The 24361-nt window shown below is 42.7% G+C and overlaps 1 protein-coding gene across 7 annotated transcripts in view; it reads right to left on the reverse strand.

Annotated features, from left to right (window-relative positions):
• Positions 1-587: 587 nt before the first annotated feature.
• SIDT1 (SID1 transmembrane family member 1) overlaps positions 588-24361 on the reverse strand; it is a 104151-nt gene continuing 80377 nt past the window's right edge. For 4 of the 7 annotated variants that reach the window (XM_043874995.1, XM_043874991.1, XM_043874990.1 and 1 more), the window contains 8 exons: positions 21210-21346; positions 20494-20602; positions 16114-16193; positions 12643-12689; positions 7256-7361; positions 7055-7165; positions 5743-5856; positions 588-4378 (listed from right to left, as the gene is read on the reverse strand). In XM_043874995.1, coding sequence (XP_043730930.1) covers positions 4316-4378; positions 5743-5856; positions 7055-7165; positions 7256-7361; positions 12643-12689; positions 16114-16193; positions 20494-20602; positions 21210-21346 — 767 coding nt within the window. In that variant the 3' untranslated portion in view covers positions 588-4315. Of the gene's footprint in view, positions 4379-5742; positions 5857-7054; positions 7166-7255; positions 7362-10951; positions 11517-12642; positions 12690-16113; positions 16194-17145; positions 17268-20493; positions 20603-21209; positions 21347-24361 lie in introns of those variants that run through there. The other 3 variants (XM_043874993.1, XM_043874994.1, XM_043874996.1) reach the window with 3 other exon arrangements.

A 24361-nucleotide genomic window follows, 5' to 3' on the forward strand; every position in this document is an offset into this window, starting at 1 on the left:
ATTAGTCAAATCCATTTCCTCTGTATTCCCTAATCAAGGTTGTTTTAAGACTCCCATGTCCTCCAAGCTGCACGTGGCCCAGACGAGAAGTAACCTTCTTTGCCTGAGATGTTTTCCAGGAACCTGGAGTCAGCGGCATCTAGCTCAGCTGAACTGGTTGAAACTAGGTGGGATCCCTGACCCTCCAACTGGGTATGCGTGGGTGTCTACCTGTGCCCTTTGGAACATGCAGAGGCCCGTAGGCTAGTTATGAGAGCAGGAAGGATGTTGACACACCTTTTCCCCATCACCTATTCCAGTCTCGCCACGCTCCCTGCGCCCCAGCCCACTGTGCTTTGGGCTTCTTTATTCCTCATCCCAGATAAACCCTGCCCCGTGCCTTCGCGAAGGAGGATATGAAGTTTGTTCTGCCATCTACTTGCATGGCTGCCATGTAGATAAACCCTGTCTTTGCTGCGAACCTCAGCATCTCGGCGTTTTGGTTGCTGTACGTCGGGTAAAATGGACCTGGTTCTGAAACACTACCAAACAGCATTAAAAACAAAGCTCCCCCCCCCCCCAAAAAAAAGACTATAAGCTGGGCAAAATTATGGTAAACAAGGGCTTTACCTTACTTCGGGCAGATGCTGGTTCTATCTTTACTCGTAATGATTTTCATTAGTTTCACCAGGAGTCAGTCCCAGGCCTCCTCTGGGACCGGTTTTGTCACCTGCAGGCTGAACATCCCGGCTTTCCCTACAGATAAGGGTGGGGAGGGTCAGGGAAATGTTTGCACAGGGCATCCCCTGGACGGTGGTAGCAGTAACTGCTGGGGAAAGGACAAAGTCTAGGTTTTCTCTGAGATTCCCAGGGCAGAGCTGGCAGTAATGAGGTGTGACTTTGTGCACAACCAGTCTTTCCACTTGGCCCTAGCTTTGGTAGAGATTTCTCATCTGTGTTGCAGTCTTAAGGGCCAGAGACAGTGATACACAGCTTTAAAAGGACAAGGAGGGGAGGGAGATGTTTGTTAACTCTGGACAGTTCCTCTGGAGGTGGAGAGTCCTCCTGGCCCCTTCAGGGCTTCCTGGGACTGAGGACAGAAAACAGCACAGCTGGTTTCAATGAAGGGCCCCCATGGGTGAGAGATGCCAGCCAAGCAGGGGAACCTGCCACCCTGCAGGATTCGAGATGTGCGGGTGAGGATCTTTTCTTTGCAGGCACTGCTTCTCCTGCTCTGCACAGCTCCATGGACTGTCAGGTAGATGTGGCAGGTGAAGACCAGAGAGGTCCAGCACTTTGCACAAGGTAACACAGCATGCAGGTGAACATATCTGGACTAAAGTCTGACTCAAGAATTTTTCCAAGACCCAACTAGTCCTTCTATGAAGAATGTTTATCTTTGTTTTCCCCCTTTCCCCAAGTTTTAAACAGACTGTCTCCTAGGAGGAGAAACATTTGGGTATTATCGTTCCCCTGACACACAATTTGTGACCCCACAGACCGTTCTGGGGGCTGCCTGGAGCCGCAGAAGCAGCAGCTGCCAGTCATTGCCCCAGGTGCTGACTCTCTCAGCCATGGAAAGTCCCTTCCCCAAATAGACTCTGGTTTTCCACTGGCTACTCCTACTGCTAAAATAAAACTAGGCTGACCCCTCTACCACCCAGTGCTAACAGCTGGGGCTTCATCAGAGGTGTGAAGAGGCCATTTCTCATGTGCCGTTTTGCTCCTCTGGCTGCCACGTCTCTGCCCTCCAAGTGAACTGCTCTCGTTACTCTGTGCCTCTGCCAAGATCCTCCTCACAGGCTGGCTGTCTCCTGTTACCCTCCTGTTGAACTCGGAGTTGCCTTCCCCTCATGTAAAGAGAGAAGTCCATGAGCACAGAATTTGCACAGGCCTGTGCTAAGCGTGGATGAGGGACCACTATGAATAACTCTGGCCATCCCCTCCACCCTGAGTTCCTATCAACCCAACAGACACAGTCAAATGCCTTTCTTGTATCTTCCTACCACTGCACAAATCAGCACTATGGAAAGAACTAACAACAAATACATTTAGAATTGATATTTATAGGAGCAGGCTTGGTCTGGGTTTTCAGTCCTGCTGTAGAGAACAAAACTGAATCACAATATGTGAGTTTAAGCACTAGGCAGACACTGTCAGAAAACAATGCTGAATAATCATCCACCCATTTCTACAGGGCCCCTTCTCCATTTCCATGGACATATTTCCCAGACAAGCTATCAAACAGGTTAATTGTCCTACAATTTATTCACTTCAGGCCACAGGGGTGCTTGAACAAACTTTGTTGTTTACATCCTGCCCCCACCTTTTTTGGATACAAAATTCTTTAGTGCATTAAAAATAATTAGGTCAACTCAGCAAAGTTAAACAGGTTTGAAATTTGTTTTAGATGTTAGATTAATAGAACCATTTACTAGGTGGCCTTCATATGGCCTATGTGTTCAGTTCAGTTCAGTCGCTCAGTCATGTCCAACTCTTTGCAACCCCATGGACTGCAGCATGCCAGGTTCCTCTGTGCATGGGATTTTCCAGGCAAGAAAACTGGAGTGGGTTGCCATGCCCTCTTCTAAGGGATCTTCCAGACCCAGGGATCGAACCCATGTCTCTTATGTCTCCTGCATTGGCAGGTGGTTCTTTACCACTAGCGCCATCTGGGAAGTCACATGGCATATGGAAGCCAACCATTTTTAAGAAATAAAGAATAACAGAAGACCAATTACAAATTTGGGAGCATTTTACAAAAAAAGGTCACAATGCTTCATTGAAAGCATCTCCCTGTTCTTAAAATTAGGGAAAGTTTGCTATTTAAACTTCCAAAATGTGTTTTGAACATTATTTTAGAGAAAGAATAATATATTTTAAAAAGGGTGGCTGATCCATTTCTCTAATGAAAGATCAGGGAAGCAGAGGTGAGAAAGCAACTTCAGTTTCACAGGCAGACATACCTGTGTGCATGTGTTTGCATGTACAAGAATGATGGCATCCTAGCCCAGGTAACAAGGGAGTTTGGTCAAAATGAGACTTCCTGGGGGCAGAGCAGCCACCAGCATGAGAGTGAGGAGGTGCTGAGCTTTTCAACACTGTCCTGGGGAGAGAATGTGAATCCGAGACAACCCCAAACTGGCTGAGCTCTCTGCCACTGGAGAGGAGGAGGGAGATGCGCTCACCCTGAGAGTGGCCTCCAGAGAACCTTGGGGGGAAGGTCTGGAGCTCTGATCTGCATGAAGCAGCAGAGGAGGGTCATGGTCAGTGGCACAGGAGCCTGAGAGCAGTGACCCTGATGAGAACACTTATGTCTTCCCCAAGGGAGATGTGGGCACAGGATGGAGCTATTTGAATTGGAGGTACTTTTGCCTTTGCTAAATCTGTTCCAGGAGCCCAAGTCTTTTGTGCAAGGCCCGTTGACCTGATGCTGATGTCACCAGTCTCCTAGTGCTGTCGGGCATTCCTCTTGCTCCTCCTGATGGCGGAAGTTTCCCATTTCCCCTTCCACCTTGGAGCTGATCTGTGGAGAAACAGGGCCTTCCCAAGAAGATAGAGCCTGAGTTGTGGGGTCAACACACAACGGTGGGATGAAGACTCAGGGAACAGGGAAGCACCCACGCCTTGGTCCCAGAGACAGTTACCCACCAAGAGTGTGTGATAACCTGGAGCCCAACCTGGAGTCTTCCTAATGCTGCCGGGAACCTGAGGGAGGCGTACAGCATCCCTGCAGTGGAGGTGACCAGCTGGTGCTATAGAACATCTATCCCAGTTGGGCAGGGCCTTGGAGCCACCCCTCTACCAGACTTCAGGGAATCACATCATCCCAGGACCTTGGAGAAGAAGGCTGGTGTTTGTGGATATCTAGAGCAGCGGATGTTACAGAGGTGCATAGGGGGCCAGCCTGGAGTTTCTGGGCAGGAAATCTGGGCTGCTGGCCTCTCTGGGCAGGGAGGCAGGTGAAGGGCAGAGTGTAGCATGGTTCTGCCATGGCTAGCGAATCTCAGGTGAGGGTAGGAGGAGTCCCAAGGTGGTTGACTTCGATGCAGCTTGACCACATCTAGTTCAGAGTTGCAACAAAAGGGGATGGTGGGTGTTTCTGACTCTGGAGGGCTCATCTCTGTTCACAGCTGCAACTTCTCTTCTGCCTCCCTTTCTTGCAGGTTTGGGTCCCCCTTAGCTCCTCTCCTCCCTGTGGGAATGTGTACAGAGCTCACCCGACAGCGGGCAAGTGGAGCGTTTGGCAGTGGTGACTTTGCTGCAGTCCCTATGTTTTTCATGAAACAGCACCAAGATCAGTGGCTCTCTCTCCCTGGCTCTCCATGCTGGAGGCTTAGAAGACAGGAATCTGGTCTCTCCGAACCAAATCCAGGTCATCATCTAGGGTTAACAAAACCTGAAACAAGACGGGCAGAAAAATGAGAGGAATGCACAGTTGCGATAAGTCCCTGTTTTCTAAGGCTCACAAGTGTACTTAGTTGTTTTCATGTCTTCTGCAGTGCTGTGCTCTAAATAGGCACATGTAATTCCGCAATTCATTTATTCAAGTATCTATCAAGGGTCTATTAAGTGCTATTCTAGATGCTAGGGATACAGCTTAGGATAAAAGAGAGACACATGTCTACCCTGATGGAGCTTACATTTGAGAGAGGGCTTCAGACATGAAGCAAATGCAGGAACAGAGGCTACTATGTTAGATAGCAGTATGTACTAAGGATAAAAATTAAACTGTGGAGGGAATATAGGGAGTATGGGATGGGATGAGGTAAAAAAATTTTTGGGGGGTAGCTGGGACATCATTACCACTTAGAAGGGGACATTTGGGTGGGGACCTAAAGGGAATAAAACCTTGTTGCAATAGAATATTGCTATAAGAATTGTTCCCCCACCCTCCATTTATAGTTCCCTCTACCATCACTCTCTCTGTGATGTAGAGGGAACTCTTAGCTCCACTTTTATTATCTCTGTCTCCCCAGAGAATGTGACGATTAAAGAAAGCCTTAAGGAAGAATGTTTATACAGACTGGTTAAACTTCCCAAACTGGCCACTAGGAGGCAGCCCCGCTCCACTCTTGAGGTTCCTAAAGGGTCAGGGTGAACCCTGGAGGCCCCTATATCTTGTTAAAAGAACTTGTGTGCAGGTACCATATACTTTTATTTTGGAAAAGTCAAAATTAAGATGGAATTATGCTGGGAGTTGTCATCCTGGGTTGTTATAATATGCACAGCTTCAAGGAAGGTGTGTGGGCAAAAAACGAAGGAACTTCAGGAGAGACTTGAAAGAGACTGGTTAGAAAGGCAACAAGAGGCCTGGCTGCTATCCTGAGCCAGTCGAGGAACTTGTAAAATGTTTGTATTAATAAGGTATGTAGTGAGGCTGGAGGAGAGGGAGGGATGTGAGTGTGACACAAGAAGGAATAACCTAGTGTGGCTGAGATGGTACCACCTAGTGTGGCTGAGTGCCACCAAAAGCGCTTCCTGGGGGAGCTGGCCATGTGAGTTCTAATCACCAGTGCAGTCCAAGCATTGTGCAACTGAAGGAAAATGATTTTATCCCTGTGTCTTAAAGTATTGAAGAGTAAAAGAACAAAATGAAGATCTAACTAGAGGATACAACGTTAAAAAAAAAAAAAAGATAATCTGTACATTGAATCATAATGAAGACTTGGAAATTAAAAATAGGAGGATGTAAGTAAGGGGGGAAGAGGAAAAAAGAGAATACAAGATGTAAAGAGCGAAGAAAAGTTTTTATAAACTCACCAAGAATGAGAAAAACAGGGCAGTAGCAGAGAGGAAGTGCCAGATGTCATGGTCGTCAAAGAAATCCAGCAGGGTGCATTCTCGGTTCTTCTCCCGGGACTCTGCTGGCGTTCCCTGGAAGGAGGTGATGCAGGATGTAGGGGAGCAGTCCCACAGTTCAACTCCGTAGAGGACGGAGCATCCAGAAACCTACAGTCGCTACTAGATGCCTGGGTCACTACATGATCATTAGCTTCCAAGAAAACATCCGTCCACACAAAAATGTGTCCACAGATGTTCACAGCAGCAGCATTCATAAAAGCCAAAAACTGGAAACAACCCAAATGGTCATCCATTGAACATCTGCTAAAATGAGGCATATTCATACAATGGAATGAAAAGTGAAAGTGTTAGTTGCTCAGCGGTGTCTCACTATTTGCGACCCCATGAACTGCAGCTCACCAGGTTCCTCTGTCCATGGCATTCTCCAAGCAATAATACTGGAGTGGGTAGCCATTCCCTTCTCCAGGGGGTTTTCTTGACCCAGGGAATGAACCCTGGTCTCCTACATTGCAGAAAGAATCTTTACTGTCTGAGCCATTATTCAGCAATAAAAACACATCATACTGACATAATGTGATCTGTACATGGGTGGACCTAGGAAACATTACACAGAGAAGGCAGACTCAGACTGCATACGGTTCCATTTATATGAAATGTCCAGGATAGGTAGATCTATAGAGACAAAAGATTAGTGGTTGCCTCAGGCTAAGGGGTTAGGGAGAAATGGGGAGTGACTGCTAATGGCTGTAGGATTTTTCCTGGGGTGATAAAAATGTTTTGACATTGATTGCGGTGGTTATGGTGATGGGGAGCTAAGACTTCCTCCCTGTTCTATGCCTCACATGCATCACCAGTTCCCTAGGCCTCACCTTACCTATCTGTGAAATGGATTTATACACACCTGCATCTGGGTATCTGGATGATGACTATGATAAGGTGCAGCGGATAAACTAATCAAGCTTTCTGTACATATTAAGCATCCATTGGGAACAGGATTGCAATCATAATACAACACACAGTGAAGATCACATTGGCAGTGGGGATAGGACTTCATGTTTAAGAAGCGCCACCCCGATAATAATGACACGGCATTTATTGAGCATTTATGTGTGGATATTTATATAAAACCAACCCCTTTTAAAAAAGTTTTCACATTAGAGAATATAAAAAAGATAAACAGCAATAAGGCCGTGAAGAGAGAGAGGTAGGAAGGTCAGAAAAGCAAGATGGAGAGAGCACATTGTCCAGGAGACAAACACTCTTCTCTTACCTCCCAGCTGCTGAGATTCTGGAAGAAAAAATACAGGGCGGCAGCCCACACTACAGCGGTGGCAACAATGCAGAAAAGTGGGATCAGGAGGATCTTCTCGGAGCTGCGAAGCTGTGGGTGAGAAGCAAATGCTGCCAGGCTGCATGCATCACCTGGTCACCTGAGGAGGACCCGTGGTGCCCAGCCAGCAGCCGCTCTTACCTTCATGATGATGTAAAAGGCCAGGTAGAGCAGCAGGTTGCAGATGAAGATGCCCAGCATGTAGGAAGCGAAGTCCCTGGGTCGGTTGATGAGTCCAAAGAGGGCACTGAGCGCACAGAGGAATTGTTGTGTAGCCAGGAAGCTGGATTTGTAGTATTACCGACCCTTCCAACCCCCACCCCCATTTCTGCTGGGAGGGGAATTAAAAATCTTTCAACTTTCAATTTATTAAATCTCTTTCAGAACATTCATTTTAATGATTATAAAGTTCCTATCCATGGATGTACCTAAACCATACTCTCTAGTTGAAATGAGTTTTCTCTTTGTCCTTCAGTTGTTCACTATTATAAAAAACTGCAACAATGAATACCTTTAGACATATGGTGCTTTTTTCTTTTTGCATTTAAGATGATTAGATTACTAGACATAGAATTGTCTCAGCAATTGGTTTGACACATATTACCCATTTTTAGCTAGCTGTTTAAATATTGAGGTTTATTTGGTTGGGGTTTGGCCTTAATTTTATTCCAAATTTCTACTCGGTTATAACAGAAATCTTTATTATGTGGGGCTTCCCTGGTGGCTCACGTGGTAAAGAATGCCTGCAATGCAGGGGATAACAGAAATATTTATTATATAGCTCTTTCTTATCTTGTGGTTTTGAAAGCTTGTTTTTAACACAGACACACTATGCACATGTATGATATATAGTTGGATTTCTGGCCTCTTCATTCTGATTCACTAATTTATAATTTTGAATCTGTGCCTCACCATGTTATTATTGTTTTATATATTATCTAACATAGGCTGTCAGATGTAGTTTAGTCGCCAAGTTGTGTCCGACCCTTATGACCCCATGGACTGTAGCCCACCAGGCTCCTCTGTCCATGGGATTTTCCAGGCAAGAATATTGGAGTGGATTGCCATTTCCTTCTCCAGGGGATCTTCCTGACCCAGGGATCAAACCGGGGTCTCCTGTAATACAGGCAGATTCTTCACCAACTGAGCTACCAGGGAACTCCCAACATAGGTTAGGCTAGTTTGCACTATCCAATATGGTAACCACATGTGGCTATTTAAATAAAAATTAAATAAAATTGAAAGTGAATTTTCTCAGTCAGACCCCATTTCAAGTGCTCAATAACCACAAGTGGCTAATAAACATTTAAGCTTTGTTCCAGAAAGTTCTGTGGATAGTGCTGGGCTGTCCCTATACACCTCTGTGCCTTCTTTCTTCTGTTAATCCTTTGCAGAGACCTTTGAAAATTTTGTCTAACTAGGTAAATAAATTTCTGAATAAAATCCTATTAACTTAGTTCCATTTCTGGTTCTAAATTTGCACCTTACCTTGAGAATTGATATCTTTACAATAGTTAATCTTCTCACCCAGGGCATGCTATCTTTCTTCATTTAGCTAAGTTTTTGTCTATATCTCCTAATGAGGTAGTTAAATGTTTTGCAGAAAGATCCTACATATCTCTCAAAGTTTATTCCTAAGTATTTAAAGTGTAAAGCTGTTATTAACATTTTTGTTCATTTTTTAAAACATATTTTTTATTGAAGTGTAGTTGATTTACAATGTTGTGCTAATTTCCGCTGTACAGCAAAGTGACTCAGTTACACACATATACACATTCTTTTAGTGTTCTTTTCCATTAGGATTTGTCTCAGGGTACTGAATATAGTGTCCTGTGCTATACATTTAGGCCTTGTTTATATTCTATATGTAATAGCTTGCATCTACTCACCTCAAACTCGCAGTCCGCCCCTCCTCCATCCCCCTGCCCATCCCCTGCACTTGGCAACCACAAGTCTGTTCTCTGTGTCTATGAATCCGTTTCGTGACTAGGTCCATTTGTGCCATATTTTAGATTTCACCTATAAGTGGTATCATATGATACCTGTCTTTCTCTTTCTGACTTACTTCATTTACTATGATAACCTCTAGTTGCATTGGATGCATCCATGTTGCATCCATGTTGCTGCAGATGGCGTTATTTCATTTTTTAATGGATGAGTAATATTCCATTGTATATATGTACCACATCTTCTTTATCCATTTCTCTGTCAATGAACATTTAGATTGTTTTTATGTCTTGGCTATTGTGAGTAGTGCTTCTATGAATGTATAAGTGCCCATTTCTTTTTGAATTATAGTTTTCTCCAGATATATGCCCAGGAGTGGGATTACTGGATCATAGGGTAATTCTATTTTTAGTTTTCTGAGGAACCTCCATACTGTTTTCCAGAGTGGCTGCACCAACTTACATTCCCACCAACAGTGTAGGAGGGTTCCCTTTTCTCCATACCCTCTTTAGCTTTTGCTGTTTGTAGACTTTTTAATGATGGTCATTCTGACCAGTGTGAGGTGGTACCTCATTGTAGTTTGATTAGCATTTCTCTAATAATTAAGTGATGTGGAGCATCTTTTCATGTGTCTACTGGCCATCAATATGTTTTCTTTGGAGAAAACTCTATTTAGGTCTTCTGCCCATTTTTTGATTGGGTTGTTTGTTTTCTTTATTATTGAGTTCTATAAGCTGGTTGTATATTTTGGAAATTAAACCCTTGTTGATCACATTGTTTGCAAATATTTTCTCCCATTCCATTGGTTGTTTTGGTATGATTTCCTTTGCTGTGCAAGCTCTTGTAAGTCTGATTAGGGCCCATTTGTTTGTCTTTATTTTCATTTCTATTGCCTTGGGAGACTGACCTGAGAAACCATTGGTATTAGATCGATCTATATCAGAGAATATTTTGCCTATAATCTCCTCTAGGAGTTTTATCAAGTCATATATTGTGTTTAAGTCTTTAATCTATTTTGAGTTTATTTTTTTGTATGGTACAAGGGTGTGTTCTAACTTGACTGATTTATAGGTGGCTGTCCAGTTTTCCAAACACCAGGGATCAAATCGGGATTTTATTGTATTGGGTATTGTAATGGGAAGAGAGACTTTTTCCCATTGTATATTCTTGCCTCATTTATGGAAGATTAATTGACTATAGGTATGTGAGTTTATTTCTCGGCTGTCTATTCTGTTCCATTGATTTGTATGTCTGTTTTTGTGCCAATATCATGCTGTTTTAATTGCTGTAGTTTTGTAGTATTGTCTAAAGTCTTGGAGGGTTATGCCTCTTGCTTTCTTCTTTTTCCTCAGAATCATTTTGGCAATTCAGGGTCTTTTATGGTTCCATTTAATTTGGGGATTGTTTGTTCTAGTTCTGTGAAAAATATCATGGTAACTTGAAAGAGATTACATTAAATCTGTAGGTTGCCTTCGGTAGTATGACCACTTTAACAACATAAATTCTCCAAACCCAACAGCATGGGATAACTTTCCATTGATTGTTTAAAAAAATACTTTTTAAACTCACACCTAAATAAATATATAAAATATTTAGAAATAAACCTGACAAAGGAGGTAAAACATTTATATGCTAAGAACTATAAAATATAATAAAGAAAATTAAAGATGATTCAAAGAAATGTTTTTGTTCACTTTTTATTCCAACTGACTTTGTTCTATGTAATATAGGAAATTTCCTCTTCTCACAATTTGAAATCTTCAGTGTACTCTAAACTCTTGTATACTTTTCACACAGATTCATCAGTTATTAGTATTTTGCCACATTTGTTTTATTTTCTCATTCTGTCTCTCTATATGTATACATACATCTCTCTATATATTAATATATATTAATGACTTTTGTAATATCCATGGGAAACTGATGGAGACCTCAGTGAGGAGGTAACCCCCTCTACTGGGCAGTCACAGTACTAGTGTGTCATTGTGCCTCATTTCCCCCTACCCTGCAGGCGTTGGTGTCCCACAGAGCTCCTGCTAAGAGAAAGGCCATACACCTTGTCTTGTGAGCAGACTTGGTTTGATTTTAGTTCTACAAGAGGCAGGGACAGGCCAGGTGATTCTGACCCTCTGGACATTGTCATCGGTTTTTCATTATCATGTCTCCTACCAGTACCCTCCACCCTGTCTTACAAAGTCACTAGGACTGTAGGGTCTTCACTAAAAGGGTGGCCAAGAGAACATCACAGGTGATCATGGCCAAGAATCACCCATCTCAAAGTGTCCCTCAGTAAAGCACAGTCCTTCACAGGTATGGACCTTCCCCAAGGTAACCCCTGGGGCAGCAACACTGTGGGAAGTTTATTTTGGATGCACATGGCCCCTAAATAAGATTCAAATTCTCATGACTTGATTCTGGTTTTCCTGGGGTGTGCTTCTTTCTTCATATCTGATACCTTAAAGGGAGGAGGAGGAGAGTCATCTATCTATCAAAGGTCACTGATCAGCTAAGAACCACTAATACAAGCAGCTAAACTTACTTATTTTTTGAGAGAGAAATAAAATGTCACTCATTCACATTTTTAAGTATAAGTTGCAAACACTAGATACATAAAATATAGCTAGCATAAACGTACTTTTGCTGCACTGTTCTACTTTGAGGTCATTTGAGGAAGCAAAGGGGCTTCCCAGGTGAGTCTAGTGGTAAAGAACCTGCCTGGTAAAGAAGTGAGAGACACGGGTTTGATCCTGGAGGAGGGCATGGCAGCCCACTACAGTATTCTTGCCTGGAGAATCCCATGCACAGAGGAGCCTGGCAGGTTACATAGTCCATAAGTTGCAAAGAGTTGGACACAGGTGAAGCAACAGCATGCATGCAAGAGGAAACAAAGCCAAGGTAATAGTGAAGGAAAAGAAAAGGAAGAAGAATGATACACGCAGAGTAGGAAGACTGAGACCTGGAGGGAAAGAAAGAAACAGGAAAGAGACTCACACACACACACACACACACACACACACACACACCATCCCGTTCCCCCTAGTAAGAAAGAGAAATGCCTACTGGGTAGCATTATGGAAAGCTCTAAAAAGTTTAAAATGGTTGCATTTTTGACTACTGGCATAGTTAATCTCTCTCTTTATAAATATGTGTGTGTGTATGTATATGCATATATAGTTAATCTAATTTATCCACATAAATATAGCAAATTTGATGTTTGTCTTGTTGAACAAATGAGTTCCAGGCATCGACGTGTGGAACTCATTGCTTTAAGGTAGGCCACTGCTCGGAGAAGGCAATGGCACCCAACTCCAGTACTCTTGCCTGGAGAATCCCAGGGATGGGGTCGCACAGAGTTGGACACGACTGAAGTGACTTAGCAGCAGTAGCAGGCCATTGCTAGTACACAAGTGCATTTTTTGCAGGGCAACAAGTAGCTTTCTTTCAAGTCTCTAGAACAAGCCCAGTCCCACACTCTCCTTAATTTCAGATTTCTTTGTAAAAATGACAGCCAAGGAAAGCTAAGCCACAGTGTTACAGAGAAATTAGTAAAGAGAAAGACATGTTTTCCTAAGACTACTTACAAGGACCAGTTAACCAGGTTCCCCACGATGAGTAATACCATTCTGTCCTGGAAAGGAGGAGAGAAAACAGTGAATGAAAGGCTGCGTGCACTACTTCTTACTATACGGGAAGCATCAGCTATGGGAAAACTGCTTTAGTGAAAACAGTTTTTCTATCGGTATAGGAGAGCTGTGCCTATAAATGAACACTAATCCTCCAAAGGACTAAATGGTAAAGCCTCCAACTGCAAGCAGATATGACCTCCTCCCTGTAAAAGAAGGCCTGGTAAGTAAAGCAGAAGTCTTGCTGTTTCCTTCCTGTTTTTAAAGGAGCTGGGCATCTGGGATTCTTTCCCTGGGTTGTGGGGACTGGTGGGACCTAAGGCAGCTCTTGAGACACAACTGGAATTTGTTTCATTACTCTGGCTCCAAGGAGGTCCCACAGCTCTCAGGCTTCTGGTTTCTAGACACACGATTTGAACACATTATTGACCGGAGACATATCAATACGTTTTAGAGAATGATACACTTGACATCACCGTGAGAAGCTGTTAGCACCTAAAATTGACCAAGAACTCATAATATAATTCACGATTGTTGTTATCTTTCACATTTTGCTCCATTTGGTTTTTGTTCCAATCTTGTGTATATTATAGGGCTTCCCTCATAGCTCAGTTGGTAAAGAATCCTCCTGCAATGCAGGAGACCCTGGTTCGATTCCTGGGAAGATGTGCTGGAGAAGGAATAGACTATCCACTCCAGTATTCTTGGGCTTCCCTTGTGGCTCAGCTGGTCAAGAATCCACCAGCTATGCAGGAGACCTGGGTTTGATCCCTGGTTGGGAAGATTCCTTGAAGAAAGGAAAGGCTACCCACTCTAGTATTCTGAACTGGAGAATTCCATGGACTGTATAGTCTGTGGGGTTGCAAAGAGGCAGACATGATTGAGTGACTTTCACTTCACTGTATATATTATAAACTCAAGTGTATTACTATAAATTTTTTTAAATGATATATCACAAACTTTTGAGTGAAGAAGAATTTTTTGGTGAATTTTATGCAAATAGTTTCTCTGATAGTCTGAGTGACATATATACTAGTGTCTGAGAAGATCATAGTTCTTCAGAATATGGATCCAGATGATGTGATTATTAGACCAACAAAAAGACAAAAAACTTAGTGATTGATTCTGATACAGAAAGTGAAAATGAAATTCATGGTGCTAGAGAAGACTTTACAGGTGTGTCAGTTGTATATTGAATGTAATAACCTGCATAGTGCTAGTGAAATAACAGAATTTTTGGCTGGCCAAAATAAAAATTGCTGGCCACAGGCATTAGTTTCTGCAAAAATCCCCTGGTCAAAGATTAAACTTATTGGTATGGGAGAAAATAGAGAGGTAAGGTTCATCTCAAAGGACAATTACTCTAACAATAACTCTAACTCTATTATTCATAATCTGCTTGTAAAACTTTTAGGTGCTATCTGATTATACTTTAGTTTTCATGGCCACTCATCTGTTTCAAAGTAGTGATTCTCTTTGTGGGTAATCTATTAAATTTTATTAAATAAAATCTATTTAATTTTAATAAAATTAAAATTTTATTTAACAGATTTTAAATAAAAATCTATTAAATATTAAATAAATCTATTAAAAGAAATATCTTCCTTTAAAAAAATTAATTCACCTACTAGAAATACCAAAATCCAAAACACTAACACCAATTGCTGGCAAGGATATGGAGCAATTCTCATTCATGGTTAATGAGAATGCAAAATAGTCCAATCATTTGGAAGACAGTTTCCTAGAAAACTAAACATACTTTTACCATATGATCCAGCAATTGTGCTCCTTGGTATTTACCTAAAGAAGCTGAAAACAGGCCTATGCAAAAATGTCCACATTTTATAGCACAGTTTTTCATAACAGCCCAAACTTAGAAGCAACCAAAATATCTTTCAGTAGGTGAATGGATAAATAAACCAAAGTACATCCAGGCAATGGAATATTAGCACTAAAAAGAAATGAGTTATCAAGCCATGAAAAGACATGCAGGAAACTTAAGTGTATATTGTTAAGTGAAAGAAGCCAATCTGAAAAGACTATATGCTGTATTATTTCAGTCATACGACATTCTGGAAAAGATAAGACTAAAGAGACAATAAAAAGATCAGTAGTTGGTGGGATTGGGGAGGGAGGGGGTGGGAAGAATAGGTAGGGCACAGAGGATTTTTAGGGCAGGGAACTACTTTGATACTGTAATGATGAATTACAAACTCGTCAAAAAACCCATAGCATGTACACCACCAGGAGTGAACTGTAATGTAAACTGCAGACTTGGAGTAACTATGATGTGTTAACAGGTTCATCAACTAACAAACACGCCCCTCTGGTAGGGATGTTGATATGGGGGAAGTTGTGCCTATGTGGAGGAGGGGCATTTGGGAAATCTCTGTATTTTCTTCTCAATTTTCCCCGAACCTAAAACCTTTTAAAATACTCTAAAAATAGTCTATTTTAAAAAATACAGCATGCATCAATTAATGTAAAAACAAAAGCACTAATTTCCCCATAAGGTTCATATCTGAGGCTTGTCTCCCATAATACTCGCAGGTCCTAATGGGATTTTACATTCTCTCCTGAGTAAAACCCTCCAGCCTCAATTTCCTCAATTTTTAGTGCCTATAGCTCCTGCCCAAGCTCTACAGGGTTAAAGACATTCACATTTATATATTCTTTATATAAAAATCCTTCTGATTATAAACTATCAGCAGGAATTCAGTGGACACCTATGTGCCAGGCCCAAAGGGCCTGGTTCTGACCACAGGCCTGGGTAAAGACTGGGGCAGTGGCTCAGAGGAGGGATGCAAGTTCTCTGGGGTCCCTGGCCAATGAGCCAAGGCAGCTGAGACCAGCACCCTGATCCCTCTGCTCACTGTAGAAACATGCAATATATTGAAAACTATAAGGCAGAATATTTAACAGTGTATTTTTACCAAGAACCAACAACTATAAATTTGAAGAAAGCATTCCTACTCACTGTCAGAATCAAACAGTACACAAAAAGCAAACAAATGAAAACTCTGGAAAGTATAAGTTCCTGATGAAAGTGATTGGAATGACCATATGATCCCGTTGGCTTGGGATGGTCCAGGTGTCATCATTAATACTGCCTTCTATTCACAAATGAAATAGGTATGACTATTTTACAGGGACACTCTGTCTTGATCCTCCCTCCCTAGCAGTCATCACTGTTTGACAGTTTTATATATATTTTTTCTTTATATATTAGCAATTTTTATGTAAAAAGGGCAGCATTCCATCTTGTCTTTTAAGAGTGAGAAGAAAAGGAAGCAAGATGCCTCTTCCCTCACTAACTGGACCTCAGCCACCCTAGGCCATCTGGCCCCCTTGGTTTGGGGAGCCTTGAGTGACTGTCCCGCTGTCCTGTTGTCTGGGAGAGGGCCAAGGGACACAAGGACATGCACGTACCATATACAGAGGCCGGCTGCACTGCTGGATGCAGTCCGTGTAGAGCACCATAGCGGCCCGCCGGAAAATTCCCCAATCTGCTGATGACACAATCGCATGGTGAGAAGGCTTAGTCACTGATAATATAGAACACTCCACTGTGGCCCGAGCTTTTGTGGCCAGGATGAAGATGTCCTCACCTCATAAAAGCCATGCTTTGCACCTAATAGGTCAGTAATAAATACTTGCTTTAAAAAATGCACCCCCACCCCCACCGCCACCAGGGATTTCATGGCAGGTGTGCCTTATCCATGCGGCATCCCGCAGAAAGGCAAGCAAGATGGACACAGGGGACGAGCACTCACAGATCACTCGGGCAGTTGGCCAACCCGCCTATGGTCTCCTGTGGCTAAGTTTCGCTCTGTTGATGGTTTACTTTAGTGCTGTTTTCTTTACAGCAGAGATGTGATGGGGCTTCTCAAAAGTCACCTTAAAACATCTGCTCTCTCTAGACCATGGGAAGTCGTAACTTGTAAAGATTCAAATTTGTATTTCTCAGTGTGGTTAAAAATCAGTAAAAATTAAACCAGGGGATACTAGGGACTATTGAGCATGTCCAGAAAGCCTGAATGTGGATTGAAACAATAGTCAAAGGAACATAGATGGGAGAGAGACAGGGGGGAGCTTTTTTTTTTAATGCAATCCTTCAAAAGGATGGTATGAAACACATTGAGTGTGCATGTTATAATTGTTACATAAACAGGACCAGAGCCCCAGGTGGGGCTGTCCTGTGAGCCATCCACATGTAGATGTCACAGGCAAGGCTGGGGTCTGCCTGAAGTGAACATTTCAGTGAAGGTGGACTCCAGGTGTGTTGTGACTGCTGCTATTTTTCACGGCCAACCCTGGGTTCAGCTGAAGCAGCTGGACTAGAAACACTCTGGGGCCGGGGGGGAGGGGGATGTGCATGCACTAGCCCAGAGGAGGTGGGTTGGTTGGGGTGCATACCTGTCTCTGAGTCTCTCTCTGCACCCCCTTCCCACCAAATCCTGCCCAATCTGGAAGGGGTGTTCAGAAAGCAGACTTGGCAGGTCAGCCAGGCAGGTTGTTTTGTTAAGGAAACAACCTAGAAAACCCTGGGAAGGACAGCTGAACATTACCTGTGTCAGACACATCTGAATCAGTGGGAAGCAGAGAAATGAGAAGAAAAAAAAAAAAAGATTTGTAAGAAGGAAGCCAAACAGGTAAACTACTGATTGTTTTATTTTCCTCTAGAAATGGATGACTTTAATTTTGTTTTCTGATTACAAAAGAAATGTTTTCTCATAAAGAACACAGACTGCTTCTGCCTGTTTCACATGTACAGAGCATGAGTCAGACTTTTCTCTCCCTGTGCTTTTTTGTGCACTCCTTGCAGCTTATACCCCTTCCTCTCTCTGTGGTCCTTTTGGGGAGGCAAGGGACACAATCGTGATTTGGGCAAGTAGTTCTGTAGTTTTCTGTCTGGGTTTCCCTGGTGGCTCAGATGATAAAGAATCTGCCTGCAATGCAGGACACCTGGTTTTGATCCCTGGGTCAGGAAGTTCTCTGGGAGAAAGAAATGGCAATCCACTCCAGTATTCTTGCCTGGGAAATCTAATGGACAGAGGAGCCTGGTGGGCTATAGTCCATGGGGTTGCAAAAAGTCGGACATGACTGAGTGACTAACAACACTATACAGGGCTCTGCCTCCTTGCTGCCACTGTTCCTGTGTCCACATTTATTTTCAGGAAAGGCTGAGGGCCACAGGAAAAGGAGTCTGTGATTTGAGGAAGCAAAGGCAGTTGTCTGACCACTCTCCACTAACCCAACTTCTTGCCTCTGGATTAAATGCAGATGCAGTTGTCACAATGAAATAGCGAATTTTCCTTTTGACTCTGGTAAATCTGTAACCACTTGGGGAAGACTCCCTAGGTACAGGAATTTAAAATATTCAGATAAGCTATGTGAGGACTATCTTCCCTTTGCTTCTCCAGACCCACCTGCCATGTCTCTGTCCCTACCATGCCTGGGGAGGCTGACTATAGGGACCATGCAGTGGGTCCCCTTAATTCCGTTGGGTTTGGACAGTGAGAAGCCCCAGCAGGAGACTGGAGGGACAGAGAAAGGACAGTCAGTTCAGAGTTCGATAGTACTCTGCCTGGTACCCGCCCTGTGAGGCTGCCTGTCAACCAAAGGACATTGATCCTTTCCTGCTGACTTGCTCTCCATGATGCACTCCTTCCACATCTTGGTAACCACTTCCTCTGTGTCCTTTTGGGCTTGTGGATAGTAAGCTTCTCTGCTCCTAACCTCAGGTTACTTTCATTCTTCTCTACCCCATTCCTATCCTATGGAGAGTCCCTTTGTGAATAAATCATTTGTCTTTGGGCATGGCATCTTTTTCCTGTTGGGACCCTGACAAACTATTTCATGGTTATAATAGACTACATTATATTCCTCTTAAAAAAGGTATGGGGCAAAGGTGATACAAATATATTAAAAGCCCCTCTATCTATTAATGGTCATGACCATTACATGTATCTGTATTCAGTTTTATTTTTCCAACTTGGAAAACCCAGAAAAATAGTGCTTAAATTATTTTCCTTTTGAGAGTTTAGTTTGCACAGTTTCATTCACTTTTGAGTATGGAGGATGGGACATGAACAGAGAGCTGTACCAGATGTCCTACACAACTAGCTCATGATGCTTCCACTGGAGGAGTTGGAGGTACCCTGGCTACGTTAACACCAAGTACTAATCTACTGACCATGCCAAAAGGGAAAATTAAATTGCTAAAATGAGAGATTGTTTTATTTGGTTGTCTAGTCTTAAAGCTGGGCTTCTATGGTGGCTCAGATGGTAAAGAATTCTTTACCCAGATGGTACAGAATCTGCCCACAATGCGGGAGACTGGGTTCGATCCCTGGATTGGGAAGATCCCCTGGAGGAGGGCATGGCAATCCATTCCAGTATTCTTGTCTGGAGAATCCCCATGAACAGAGAAGCCTGGCAGGCTACAGTCCATGGAGTCGCAAAGAGTCAGACATGACTGAGTGACTAAGTACACAGCACAGTTTTAAAGCCAATTGTTATATAGAATTGCTCTTAGATCTGGGCAACAGGGGTGCCATATTTGAAAGGCCCTCATTCCCCAGTGAGTGAGGAGTCTGCAGAGCAAGGGGACTGCTTCTCCCAGGCCACATTCTGAATTCCTGGACCCAAGAATTCCCTGCCCTGATGGCCTTGAGTTTGCTCTCAGAACCTGCATAAACTTTTCCCCTGGTTTATTTTCCTGAGGGCTGTATGCACTTCTAGAGGCAAGGAATGGCCAATTGGATGTTGGACAAGTGTGTCCATATGCATACCTGTGAGACCTCTTTAGATGCAGGACAGAGCCAGGAGTGGGAAGAAAAGAGGGGCAGGGGCTGGAGACCAGCTCTCCTATAACAGCTGTGTTCTGTTCTATGTTCTAGGGTATTCCCCCATGCACCTGAGAATTTTAAATTTGAGCTTGTATCTTTTAGGTTGTAATAAAGGTGTATTTATCAGTTATTGGTCTGCTTTCTTTCTTCCCCGTATATAATAGTGTTTTTAGCTTTCTTTATAACATAAACATTTTCATATGTTTGGTGTATAGACTTTTATTTACAATCTTGCCTTGGCTCTGAAAATATTAGGGATGAGCCTCTATGTTTATATATGTTGGTTTTTCTTGAAATATACAAATGAATATTTGAGTCTGACTTCCCATACCTTAAAATGATGGGTGAAATTTAGATGCTCTAATATGACTTGCTCCCATGTATGCTGAATGACCAACAGTAGATCAGAAGCTGATTTCCACAGGATCCTAGGCATTCTAACATGATCTGTTCACAATGTCAGAGAATGTTAGGCAGGTATCCTGCCTCTGAGATTGGCAAGTTGGTCTCTAAAAGTTCCAGTCCCAGAATTTGGAAAGAATATATAAATTCTCGATAGCCACTTAGCTTGGTTAGAGAAATACTCTTTTTAAATACTACAAACTGAGAAATACTCTTTTGTATTTCTGAACTAGCAGTGTGATGATCATACTGTTCTGCAAACACACTTTCAAAGCCTGGTGAATTGCAAAGCTTTTGAGACTTGGAGTTAGAAGGATTCCTCAGCTCTGAGCTAGCTTAGTTTCTCAGTTGAAAACGGAACTAGTGATAATAAGTTGCTGAAATTTTATACAGGAGAGGAAGCTCTTAGAGAAAATATATGCTAATAAACACACACAATTCAGAGCATGTGTTCACGGTGACCAGTAACACTCCCATTTAGGATAAGCAGGACAATTTCTTCTCAGGGAGGGGGGCGTTAAATGGCATGTTTAGTATAGAGGAACAGGTGACTCACCTATCTTGAAACGACCCATGTAGTAGATCTGGGTGCTGAGGGCCAGAGAAGCCAGAATATGGATTGCAGAGAAGATGACCCAGAACCACACGTCATTTTTCCCAAACACCTAGAAGTAAAGACAGAAGTTACCATCATCTATTTTTTCCCCCAAAGAACTCACTAAAGTTGTTCCGTCTCATGTGCATGCATACGTTGTCAAAAACCGAGCTGTGTTTATATTTTGGATTTCCCTGTCCTCTGAGCTCTCAGGGATCTTACTACACTTAGAGAAGGAGAAATAATGGCTACCTTGCCACATGAAAAAGAAAGAAATGGAAAAGGGCAGCAGTCGAAGAGGCAGTCGGTCTACAGTTGGAGGCTGATGCTCTCCAAATAACAGAAGATGACTGACACTTGTCCACACACGTTTGGGAAGTGGCTTCTCTTCTTTCAGGTCAGTCTCTGTCCCACTAGGGCCTATGTGTGTCTATTCCAGTTTTACGTGAGTCAGGTCCCAGCTCTATATTAACACTATCCAGGGTCAGTTATACAGGGATCTGTTACAGTATCAAAAATTCTAGCTAAATAACAAAAATGCCATGAATGGACCAATGATGAGAGTGTGTCATGGGCCAAGGATTATGATTAATTAAACCTGTACACCTGAGGTCCAAAAAAACCACAAACAATAAAAAGCCTCCCAAGAGGGCTGCTGGCCGTGGGGAGGGACACACCACTCCGAGGACGGTGAGTGTGATGACCAGGGCAAAGGAGGCGTAGGCGGCGTAGGCGCTGGCGTTGATGTCCGGGTGGCGGGTCTGGTAGAGCTTCAGCATGCAGAGGCCGGCAATCATGTACATGAAGGAGGTGTCTGAGGAGGAGCCGAGACAATCAGGATCCAGTAGGCGGCAGACAGATCTTTAGAGAATCCTACCCTCCCGGCCATAGAGTATTTGCTGCCCTCAGCCCGTGTGGTGACCTCCAGTGTACTAGCCTCTCCAGAGACATTCGAGGCAAACTCTACACACTCCACTTCTCACCCCCTCCAAGAGGGGGGCTCCTAGCTCATAAAAGAAAAGTATCAGATGATATGATGAATAACTGACTACCCCCACTCGCAGGGGTGAATGTGTATAAATGCCCCTGTCCAACAATGAAAGAACCCCTAACAGTGACAGGATAGTGTGACAATAAAGAGAGTCCCAGTTGGACGCAGGAGGTCCTTCTCAGCGCCCTGAAATGTAACCACACTGATTACTGCTCACGTACACAGCTTTCTAGCCTAGGGACAGGAGACACCTAGAAATTACACATGGCTTAGCTGTATGAGGGTTGCGGTTGTTTAATTGCTAAGTCATGTCCAGCTTTTTTGTGACCCCATAGACTGTAGCCTACCAGGCTCCTCTGTCTATGGATTTCCCAGGCAAGAATATTGGAGTGGTTGCCATTTCCTTCTCCAGGGGATCTTCCCCACCCAGGGATCAAACCCACGTATGATCCACCCATTGCAGGTGGATTCTTTACCGTCTGTGCCACCAGGGAAGCTCCAGGAGGGTTAGGGGACTGTAAATTAAAACAACAATGTAATGTCCCATGTTACTAAAAAATGTGGCAAACTGTAAATATCTAACAATAACACAAATTAGTGATGATATGGGGGAAATGGGAACTCTCACTCAACTAGTGGGAGTGCAAATTAATACTCTGGGGAGAATCTTAGCTTTTTTCTTTTTTGGTAAAATGGAAGATGCATAAAGCAGGTGATTCCCAAATTCTACTTCTAGGTGTTCCAGGGAACCTTTCTGAAATGTGCACAAAGAGACATATATGAAGATATTTATTGCAAAATTGTCTGTACCTGACCTGCCTCTTGAGAAATCTGTATGCAGGTCAGGAAGCAACAGTTAGAACTGGACATGGAAGAACAGACTGGTTCCAAATAGGAAAAGGAGTATGTCAAGGCTGTATATTGTCACCCTGCTTATTTAACTTATATGCAGAGTACATCATGAGAAATGCTGGGCTGGATGAAGCACAAGTTGGAATCAAAATTGCCAGGAGAAATATCAATAACCTCAGATACGCAAATGACACCACCCTTACGGCAGAAAGTGAAGAAGAACTAAACAGCCTCTTGATGAAAGTGAAAGAAGAGAGTGAAAAAGTTGGCTTAAAGCTCAGCATTCAGAAAACTAAGATCATGGCACCCAATCCCATCAATTCATGGCAAATAGATGGAGAAACAGTGGAAACAGTGGCAGACTTTATTTTTGCGGGCTCCAAAATCACTGCAGATGGTGACTGCAGCCATGAAATTAAGATGATTACTCCTTGGAAGAAAAGTTATGACCAACCTAGACAGCATATTAAAAAGCAGACACATTACCTTGCAAACAAATGTCCATCTAGTCAAAGCTATGTTTTTTCCAGTAGTTATGTATGGATGTGAGAGTTGGACTATAAAGAAAGCTGAGCACCAAAGAATTGATGCTTTTGAACTGTGGTGTTGGAGAAGACTCTTGAGAGTCCCTTGGACTGACTGTAAGGAGATCCAACTAGTGCGTCCTAAAGGAAATCAGTCCTGAATATTCATTGGAAGGACTGATGTTGAAGCTGAATTTCCAATACTTTGGCCATCTGATGCTAAGAGCTGACTTATTTGAAAAGAGCCTGATGCTGGGAAAGACTGAAGACAGGAGGAGAAGGGGACGGCAGAGGATGAGATGGTTGGATGGCATCACTGACTCAATGGGCGTGAGTTTGAGTAAACTCCGGGAGTTGGTGATGGGAGGCCTGGCATGCTGCAGTCCATGGGGTCGCAAAGAGTTGGACACGACTGAGCAACAGAACTGAACTGAACTGAGTAAAATACTGACAACCTCAAAGTGCTGTTCAACAGAGAAATTAATAAATGCGGTATATTTTTATTACATGGTGACAATCTTCAAAAATGAATGAACTGGATATCCTTGATTCATTACCAATAAATCTTGAAAACATTGTTGAATGAAAAAAGGGTGTAGAACACAGTGTGATAAATTATTATTAATTTGTTACTCAAATTAAAATGAAAAACTATTCAAATGAAGAAAAATTATAAAAACAAACTAGAAGTATAATATAAAATTAATTAATTAAATATAATACAATTAATAAATTTAAATAAAAATTTAAATAAAAATAAAATTAATAAAATATAAAATTAATCATAGTTGTTGCTTCTAAGGAAGGAGAGAGTGGACAAGTTTGGAAAGCAGTTCAAAATGGGACCTCAACTTTACACAATGTTGTATTTCTTTAACAAAGTAGATTAAGGCAAATATTTTAAAGTTTTGGCATTTGTTCCTTCTGAGTGGTGAATGGTATTGTTCTCTATAGATTTCCTCTATTAAAAATGCCTTCTAATTTTAAAAAGTTAAAATATGACAGAATTTCTGTGGTGTTAACAGCTGGAGGCTAGAACACAAACACAAAATGACTGTTTTCAAAATTCACATCCTCAAGTGCAGAGGACATTGTTAATTGCCTTCTTCCAGTATCAGCTATTCCTGCTCCATCCTAATAGCATGAAGATGCCAACTCAAATATCTCAGCTCCATTTCTGTTCAGAAATGCACACCTCACAGCCTGTTTGCTTAGGAAGGCTCAGAGCACTTCTGGTTCCAGGGAAGTTTCTCCCTTGTCTAAAGGTAACCTCCCCTCCTTTGACATGGTGATTGGTGTAGCAATCCCGGCCCAAACTAACCCACACACAGAAAGAATCTGAAGTGCATTCAGGGCTGCGTGAGCTATTGAGGAGTGAGGGGCTGTCATCTGGGGAATCTGAAAAGAACTTTCCTCGATTTCAAATGATGGCTCCTGAAAGCCAGCTTGCTGCCTCCCCCAG

The sequence above is a fragment of the Cervus elaphus genome, chromosome 19 (genome assembly GCF_910594005.1).
Source record: "Cervus elaphus chromosome 19, mCerEla1.1, whole genome shotgun sequence".
Classification (NCBI taxonomy): domain Eukaryota; kingdom Metazoa; phylum Chordata; class Mammalia; order Artiodactyla; family Cervidae; genus Cervus; species Cervus elaphus.